Consider the following 10,000-nt stretch of genomic DNA (forward strand, 5'->3'; position numbering starts at 1 on the left):
AGGTGCGATAAGAACAGCGGCAGCAGGAGAGAAGTGATAAAAGCAAAGCCCTCTTGTCCGACGTGTCCCAAGGGCGTGATGTCCCAGGGGCGTGAACGTTCTCGAGGTGTCCGGTTGGGTGAAAATAATCTTTCGTTTTTTTGTTTTGTTTTTTCCTCTTTTGGACCCTTTCCTCGCCCGTAAAGGTTGTCTTGCTTAGTCCCCTTATGGTAGGAAAATGACGATGGGTTTGCTGTGTTGGTTTGTATTTTTTTTCTTGTTTGCTTATTTTCTTTTCTTTTTTTCTTTCGTTTTCTTTGTTATCTCTTTTTCTTTCTTTTTTTTTTTTTTTTTTTTTCTCTTTTTCTTTCGTTCTTTTTTCATTTTTCATTTTTTTCATTTCTTTTTCTTTCCTTTTTTATATAGATTTGGCGCAACATATTCACGTGATTTTCGTTTCTTCATTCTCCGTTCTCCGTCTTCCTATGTTCGTTATTTTCTTTATTTCTCTTTCTCCCTCCCTCCTGCCCCTTCCATCCCTTACCTTACCACCCTCCCACCACCCCCTCTTCATTTTCCTTATATTTTTCCTGCCGTCCCACCCTCCTCTCTCTCCCTCTTTTCCTCCTTTCTTTCTCCCCCTTCCCAGTCCTTTTCCTTCTCGCTCCTTCTCCCTTTCCTTCACCTCTCCTTCCATGCTCCCACCCCCTCCTTTCCTTCTCCCTCCCTCTCTCCTTCCTCCACCTTTCCCTCCCTCTCTCCTTCCTCCACCTCTCCCTCCCTCTCTCCTTCCTCCACCTCTCCCTCCATCCTCCCTTCCCCGGCCCCTCCCTCGTCTCCCTGTCCTTCTCCTTTCGTTCTTTCATTTTCTCTCTTCCTTCCTCATTTCCCCCACCTTTTCTTCAGTACCCCCACCCTCCCCCTCCCCCTCCCCTCTCCCCTTTCCCCTCCCACCTCCCCCTCTCCCTCTCCCCTCTCCACCCCCTCCCTCCACCCTCCCCCTCCCCCCTCCCCTCCACCCCTCCCCCTCTCCCTCTCCCCTCTCCCCCTCCCCTCTCTCTCTGCCTGCAAGCTGCACTGAACGGGCCGAGCAGTTGCCTCTCCATCACACAATATGCCTGTGGAGTTTTCGAGGCATTATCTTGCAAGAATGATAACAGTAGATATATAAAAAAAAAATCGATAAATTTGGTGAAAAAATGGGTTATTCGATTATTTTGCTGTTCTTCCTCCACTTTGGTCCCTCTTCCTTTTCGTTGGGTTAAATCCTTCTTTTTCCTTTTCTTTCGTTCTTGCTGCTTCTTCCCTTCCCCACTTCCTCCTCTTTATTCTTTTCTCTTTTCTTTTTTTCTCATTTTCCTCCTCTTATCTTTCCCATTTCTTTTCTTTTTTTACTATTTGTCCATCCCTTCTCTTCTGATTTTCTCTTTCCTTCATTATTCTATTTTCTCCTCCCCTTCCCTTCCCTTTTTCTCCACCCCTCCTCTCCTCACCCTTCCTTTCCCCTCTATTTTCCCTTCTTGTCTCCTTCTTTCCTTCTACAGTCTCTCCCTCTCTCTCCTCCTGCCCTCCCCTTCCTTTCCTCTCCGTATCCCCTTCTTCTCTCCCTTTCCCCTTCTCCTTTTCCCTCTTCCCCCTTTTCCTTTATTCTCCTCTCCCCCCTTTTCCTTTCTTCTCCCTCTCCCCCTTACCTTTTCTTCTTCTCCCTCCTCCTTCCGCCTTTCTCCATCTCCCTCTCCCCCTTTCTCCCCCTCCCCCCTTATACATCACCCTCTCCCCCTCCCCCCTTTCTACATCTCCCTCTCCACCCTTTCCTAACCCCTCCCCCTTTCTACATCTCCCCCTTCTCCACATCCCCTCCCCCTTCCCCCTTCCCCCTTTTCTCCATCTCCACATCCCCCTCCCCCTTCTCCACACACCCCTCCCCCTTCTCCACACACCCCTCCCCCCATCTCACATCCCCTCCCCCTTCTCCACACCCCTCCCCCCATCTCCACATCCCCCTCTCCTTCCCCCTTCCCCCTTTTCTCCATCCCCCCTTCCCCCTTTCTCCCTCTCCCCCCATCTCCACATCCCCCTCCCCCTTCTCCACACACCCTCCCCCATCTCCACATCCCCCTCTCCCCTTCCCCCTTTTCTCCCTCCCCCTTCCCTTTTCTCCATCTCCCCCCCCTTCCCCATGCTACATGAGAGCGACGGCAAATGTCCGAGGGCGACCGGCGCAACATCCTTTAATAACCGGAGCCAAGCCTTTAATTAACAGGCTAACACACCCACACACATACGTACACACACGGAGATATAACGTGTACATGCGCGCGTACACGTATTCCCACACGCGCACACACAAGTCATTCTTTTTCGCTTTATTCTCTCGGATGACTAACCAGCCATTCATCTACTCGGTGACTCACCTGCTCGTTGACTAATCTACTCACCTGCTCGCTCGCCTAGCTACTCATCCTACTTGCACAGTTACTGACCTGTACACTCACTCACACACTCAACTACTTACTCACCTTCGTACTCACTTACTCACGTACTTACTCACCTTTCTACTCACTTACTCACCTACATACTCAACTTCCTACTTACTAACCTTCCTACTCACTTACTCACGTACTTACTCACCTTCCTACTCACTTACTCACCAACTTACACTCCCCGTATCAAATCAACTACACTGCAGAACGCCGAGGGAAAATGAAGGTGGGGGGGGGGGAGGGGGGGAGGGGAGAAGGTAGGGGAGAGTGTCCTTCGAAGGTGTGAGAAAGGAAAGGGAGGAGGGGGGAGGGGGGGAGGAATAGGGGGAGCAGAGAGGGAGTGGGGCGCGGGAATGGGGAGGAGTGGGACGTGGGTCTTGAGAAGGTGATAGCGTGAGGGGAGAGAAAGACAGGGTTCGAGAGCGGGGCACTCTGCTTGCCCTTATTAGCGCGCAGTGAGTACCTGGGGTCTAATATTGGATGTGGAAATAGAGGGGGGGGGGGTTAGGGGAGGGAGTCGGATGGGAATAGGGGGGGATTGTGGAGGAGGGGGTGGAGATGGGAATAGGGAGTAGGGAAGAGGGTGGGATGGGAATAGGAAGGGAAGGGGGGGTGGATGGGGAATAGGGGGGGGGGCTTAGAAGAGGGAGTTTAGCGAGGGGTAGGGGGGAGGAGGGGTTAGGGACGGGGTTGAGGGTAGCAGGGGGCTGAGTACTCTCTCTGTAGGGAAGGGAAGGGGGTGTGGGGAGGGGGAAGGAAAGAGGAGGGAGGAGGGGAAGGGGGAGGCAGGAGGGGGGATTGAGTAATGTATTCTGTAGTGTGAAATACGGACGTCGTTATTTTTTCCCCCTTATTATGTTGCTGTCTTAGTCTGTTTTCTTCTTCTTCTTCTTCTTCTTCTTCTTCTTCTTCTTCTTTTGGGGGGTTATTTACTGTATTTTAGGTTTTGTTAATACTAATGTGGTTGATTTTTTTTTGTCCTGATTATGATGATAATGATGATACTATGATAGCGGTGATCATTCGGGTGATGATAGTAATAAAAAACAATATAAGCTGTAATTGTGATGGTATTGCCAAGATAATTATATTGATAATGATGATAATGATGCTACTGATAGTAAGGATAATAATAACAATGAAAACAGTGATATCAGTAATAATAACAATGATAGGTGATATCAGTAATAGCAACAGGGATAACTATAATTATAGTAACAGTGGTAATAACAATAATAGCAATGATAATAACAATGGTAGCAACAATAACAGTGATAATAACAATAATAGCAACAATAACAATGATAATAACAATGATAGCAACAATAACAATAATAGCAGCAATAACAATGATAATAACAATGATAGCAACAATAACAGTGATAATAACAATAACAACAATAACAATGATAATAACAATAATAGCAGCAATAACAATGATAATGACAATGATAGCAACAATAACAATGGTAATAACAATAATAGCAACAATAACAATGATAATAACAATGATAGCAACAATAACAATGATAATAACAATAATAATAACTGTCACAGGGAGCAACATCCCGTGGGCGGATATAAATGATTATTTAACACAGACGCCATTATTGTACCGAAATTATTATGACAGTGGATATGCAAGTCGATTTAAATATCTCTCTCTCTCTCTTTCTCCTTCTCTCTCTTTTTCTTTCTCGCAAATAGGGCCAGAAAGATAGAAAGAAATTATTATTACAGTGAAAATGCAAGTTTAAGTATCTTTCTTTCTCTTTCTCTTTCTCCTTCGTTCTCTTTTTCTTTCTCTCAAAGAAGGCCAGAAAGATAGAAAGAAATGATTGATACTGTGGATATGCAAGCCGGTTTAAATACCCGGCTCGGAGGCTACAGTCATGCAGTTAATAATTCGCGCAAGTAATGACTCGCATGACACTTTTTTTTTATAGATCATGCATGCGGCAAATTACGCGGGTGTTTTATTCGGCGAATCCATGACTGACGAGTGGGTTAGACTTAGGTGTTGATTTTTTTTCTTTTTTTTTCCCTCTTTTTGTATTTAGTTTTTCTCATTTTTTTTCTTTCTTTTTCGTCTCTTTCATTTTTGTTTTTTTGTATTCAGTTTTTCTGTATTTTTTTGTTTGTTTGTTTGTTGTTGTTGATGTTTTTGTGATGTGGTTATTTCATTATTTTTACTGTTTTTGTAGTTATTGTTACGTTATTTACGAAGACAAAACGACAATGACGATAATGATAATGTAAATGAGTAAAACGAAAGAGAAACGTGGATAATAATAAATCCAAATATTATAAGCAGAACGGGACTGCATTCCTCCTGTTTTTACACGCCAGTTAATTACTGTCACTCGTCCATGCGGGGATTTTTTTTTCTTTTTCTTTTTCTGTTTTTTTTTTTTTTTTTTTTTTTTTTTTATTCTTTCATTGATTTTGTGACAAGGTAAATGTTGTTAAAGAGAATGTAGCATAGGGGGCGCCTGTTGGGGGAATGTTTTAGTTATTTTTTACGTTGGTGTATATATTTTTTTCTTTCTTTCTTTTTTTTCTCTCCCTCCCTCTCTCTCTTTGTTTCTGTTTCTCCTTCTCCCTCTCTCTTTCTTCCTCTCTCTCTCTCTTTCTCCTTCTCCTTCTCTCTTTCTTCCTCTCTCTCTCTCTTTCTCCTTCTCCTTCTCTCTTTCTTCCTCTCCCCCCCTCTCTCTCTCTCTCTTTCTTTCTCTCATGAAGTGGTTCTCTCCGAATACGTTTTTGAACTCTCAAAGAAACCCAGAAAGATAGAAAGAAGAAATACACAGATGCAAATAAAAAGGCGAGATAGGAGAGAGAGAGAGATGGCCACAGAGATAAGGAAAGGAGACGAAATGATAACTGGGGGAGTCTAAGAAAACGGGAAATGTGCACGGACGGAAGGGAAGACTGAAATAAAATGAAAATGGAAGTAGAAAGCGAGAAATAAGTCGGGATTAAAAGAGAGGCGGAAAATATATGCGGAAAGACCAGCTTGAAAAAAAGGGATAATAACGAGGGGACTAGAGAATATAATCATTAACAAGAGAGGAAAATAATTTTGAAAGAAAAAAAAAACAGGTCCAGCAATTTTTCTTCTTATTTTGGGGGGAATGAATGGGTTGCCAATTCACACATTATTTTCTCCCTCCACCACGATTAATTCCCACCTTTTCGTATATTAACGCACGGCGAACGCACGTACAGATGCACAACCAGTATTTACATTTTTTTCCCTTCTCCTTCTCCTCCTCCTCCTTTCGTAGTACAGATGGACAACCAGTATTTACATGTTTTTTCCCCTTCTCCTTCTCCTCCTCCTTTCGTAGTACAGATGCACAACCAGTATTTACATTTTTTTCCTTCTCCTTCTCCTCCTCCTCCTCCTTTCGTAGTACAGATGCACAACCAGTATTTACATGTTTTTTCCCCTTCTCCTTCTCCTCCTCCTCCTTTCGTAGTACAGATGCACAACCAGTATTTACATGTTTTTCCCCCTTCTCCTTCTCCTCCTCCTCCTTTCGTAGTACAGATGCACAACCAGTATTTACATGTTTTTTCCCCTTCTCCTTCTCCTCCTCCTCCTTTCGTAGTACAGATGCACAACCAGTATTTACATCTTTTTCTTTCTCCTTCTCCTCCTCCTCCTTTCGTAGTACAGATGCACAACCAGTATTTACATGTTTTTCCCTTCTCCTTCTCCTTCTCCTCCTCCTTTCGTAGTACAGATGCACAACCAGTATTTACATGTTTTTTCCCCTTCTCCTTCTCCTCCTCCTCCTTTTGTAGTACAGATGCACAACCAGTATTTACATCTTTTTCTTTCTCCTTCTCCTCCTCCTCCTTTCGTAGTACAGATGCACAACCAGTATTTACATGTTTTTCCCTTCTCCTTCTCCTTCTCCTCCTCCTTTCGTAGTACAGATGCACAACCAGTATTTACATTTTTTTTTCCTTCTCCTTCTCCTTCTCCTCCTCCTTTCGTAGTACAGATGCACAACCAGTATTTACATGTTTTTCCCTTCTCCTTCTCCTCCTCCTCCTCCTTTCGTAGTACAGATGCACAACCAGTATTTACATTTTTTCTCTTCTCCTTCTCCTTCTCCTCCTCCTTTCGTAGTACAGATGCACAACCAGTATTTACATTTTTTTTTCCTTCTCCTTCTCCTTCTCCTCCTCCTCCTTTCGTAGTACAGATGCACAACCAGTATTTACATTTTTTTCCCTTCTCCTTCTCCTTCTCCTCCTCCTCCTCCTCCTCCTTTCGTAGTACAGATGCACCACCAGTATTTCCTTTTTTTTCTCCTTCTCCTTCTCCTCCTTTCGTAATCTCGCGTGGTCGAATGCAACCACATATGCCAATGAAGTGATGAAAATGGAATTTCTTTTGACCGACGAGCACCGTGTTTCCCCCGTCTGGTAAAAAGGGTATATGTGAAGTGTGGGAGGTCGAGGGGGGGGGGATGGGGAGGGTGAGGTGGGGAGAGGGGAGAAAGAGAAAGAGAGAGAGAGAGAGAGAGAAGGAGAGAGCAGGAGAGGGGAAGAGAGAGGAGATGGAGAGGGAGAAGGAGAGAGAGAGATAGAAGAGAGGAAGAGAGAGAGAGATAGAAGAGAGGAAAGAGAGACAGAGAAGGAGGGAGGAAGAAAGAAAGAGAGAGAGAGAGAAAGGAGGGAGGAAGAGAGACAGAGTGAGTGAGGGAGAGAGAGATTTGTGTACATTCCTCCCAGCTGTTAAAGATTTCAGATTTCCGCCTCTTTTCAGGCCTTGTTTGTGGTTAGACTTACGTCATTCTGTCACTTATTCCTTTTTACTCTCTCCCTTTCTTTCTCGTTCTCTGCTCTCTCTCCTTCTCTTTCGCTCTCACACAATACTAATATTCCTCATAATACTAATATTCCTCTCAATACTCATATTCCTATTAATACTCAAATTCCTCATAATACTCAAATTCCTCATAATACTCAACTTCCTCATAATACTCATATTCCTCACAATGCTCCTATTCCTCACCATACTCATATTCCTCACGATACTCACATTCCTCACAATACTCCTATTCCTACTAATATTCAAATTCCTCACAATACTCATATTGCTCATAATACTATTCCTCACCATACTCAAGTTCCCCACCATTCTAATATTCCTCACCATACTCATATTTCCTCATAATACTCTTATTCCTCATAATACTATTCCTCACCATACTCATATTTCCTCATAATACTCCTATTCCTCACCATACTCATATTTCCTCATAATACTCCTATTCCTCACCATACTCAAATTTCTCACAATACTCATATTCCTCACGATACTCATATTCCTCATAACGTCGCTTTTCCCCCGGCAGAATTACCTCGACGCATAACACGCGAGCCATTACTTTGATCGGCCGGTTCCCAAATTATTATCTTTAGCGCCGGATATGCTCTCTTATCACGAATGCAGGAGCGGCGTAGCGGGGAGGACGCCTCGCAAAGTTCATCTTTTTTTCTGGGGTTATTATAGGCTTGTCTGTTCGTGGTTATTGATTTTTGTTTCTTTCTTTTGTTCGTTTGTTGTTGGTGACTTTGAGTTTTTTTTTTTTTTTTTTTTTTTACTGTGATTTTTCTTATTCGTTTCGTTTCTTTTTTCATTGGTTTTGTTTTTTGCATTGTGTTCTTTTTTTCTCGTTATTTTTCTTTCTTGTGTTTTTAGTTTTGCATTCCATTTTTATTCCATTGTCCCTTCTTCTTCGGTCTTTTACCAACCCCCACTGATAATATTAATAATTCTCTCTCTCTCTCTCTCTCTCTCTCTCTACTTCCCCCCAAACAGCCCCCTGATGATATTAACCCCCTCTCTTTTTCCCCGAACAGCTGCCTGACGGATGCGAGCTGACGGTGGGTGAGCTGCGCGATATGGCTAACCGACAGCAGCAGCAGATCGAGTCCCAGCAGCAGCTCCTGGTGGCCCGGGAGCAGCGCCTCAAGTACCTCAAGCAGCAGGAGTCTCGGGCCGCCGCCGTGGCTGCCGAGGCGGAGCGGTTGAGGAGGCTGAGGGAGAGGGTCGAGGCGCAGGAGGCCAAGCTCAGGAGGTTGCGCGCCCTCAGGGGACAGGTGAGGTTCTCGCGTCGAGTGGGAGGAGGAGGAGGAGGAGGGAGGAAGAGGGAGGAGGAGGAGGAGGAGGAGGGGGAGGAGGAGGAGGAGGAGGAGGAGGAGGAGGAGGAGGAGGAGGAGGAGAAGGAGGGGGGGGAGGGGGAGGAGGAGGAGGGGGGGAGTTCAGGGGATTATTGTGGGAATTAGACGAGGTAGGACAGGTGGCGCCACTTCTATGTCGCTTATTAAACGCAAAAATGAAATTGACTTAACCTTGTCATGTTTATGTAATTGAACATGTCATTTATAAATAGAAGAGTGGGATTTTTTTTCCTGGTGCTTATGAGAGTGTAATTTTGCAAATAATGATGTTTCTAGTTGTATCTGATATCACTCAGCGCACCCTCATTGGCTAAACAGGATGACGTCATAAGCTCCGCCCCTTTTTCGCTCTTGTCAACCTTTGATGTATTTTAAGGACAGTGATTTTACGACATGTTTTCTCTGAAAATAGTTCAAGTAATGACAATGGGAAAAATAATAATCTAAAAGAGCGACTAAGAGAGAAAGAAATTAAAATTCTGTTCATATTTGCAGTGAATGAAGGCAAAGAGGCGGGGCTTATCTCGGCAGTTGCCAAATCAGGATTTTTATCGAGACGAAGTGGTGCTACCTGTCTTTAATTACCTTGTGATTAGGATTGCATAATATAGGGGAATAGAATTAGTGTTGCAGATGGATAGGTGGATTGCACCTTTCCAGATTATTATCAGAATTATATATGCAGATGAATAAGGGAGATGTACATTGCAGAGATAAGATTAGCTTTGCAAATGCAGTGGAATAAATTATTTTTAGGTTGAAGATTAGGGTTAGGGTTGCAGATAGAAAGGAATAGGCGGATTCCATGTTGCATGATCAAGAGTAAGATTTGTATAATTGCTTAATAAGTTGAGTGCAAGTTACAGGATAAGGATACACTTAAGGATAAGCATTGGAGTCGCAGATGCAAAGGCATAAGTGGATAAGAGGATACGGAATAAGGAATATAGGATTGGCATTGCATATGTAGGCCAATAAAGTGATTGGACATGGCAAATTCAGGATTAGGTTCATAGATGCAGAGAAGAGGGTTTGATGGTATATTGCAGATTTAGGATTATGGTTATGGATGCAGAAAGATAGGTTTATTGCACGTTGCAGATTTAAGAAAATGTACCTGGGATTAGCCGCAGATGATTAGCAATGGAAATAGGATTAGAGATGCGCAGAAACTACACGGATTGTGACGCCTTTTCAGTGTCGAGTACACTGGTATTAAATTGATTCTGGAGGTGTAATTAAACTGGGATTGATTGCGGGCTGATAGCTTCGTTAGTTGAATGATTGAGGCCTTAATCAAAAGCTTTTAATGGGTAATTAAATGGTGCCACAAATCC

The 10,000-nt window shown here is 43.7% G+C and overlaps 1 protein-coding gene across 8 annotated transcripts in view; it reads left to right on the top strand.

The window, feature by feature from the left end:
* Window positions 1-10,000, top strand: part of LOC113806681 (Ankyrin-repeat, SH3-domain, and Proline-rich-region containing Protein) — a 603,894-nt gene that overhangs the window by 582,087 nt on the left and 11,807 nt on the right. For all 8 annotated transcript variants that reach the window (XM_070115043.1, XM_070115044.1, XM_070115045.1 and 5 more), the window contains one exon: window positions 8,343-8,582. In XM_070115043.1, the coding sequence (XP_069971144.1) occupies window positions 8,343-8,582 (240 nt within the window). The remainder of the gene's footprint in view (window positions 1-8,342; window positions 8,583-10,000) is intronic.

Source organism: Penaeus vannamei, chromosome 37, assembly GCF_042767895.1.
Source record: "Penaeus vannamei isolate JL-2024 chromosome 37, ASM4276789v1, whole genome shotgun sequence".
Taxonomy (NCBI): domain Eukaryota; kingdom Metazoa; phylum Arthropoda; class Malacostraca; order Decapoda; family Penaeidae; genus Penaeus; species Penaeus vannamei.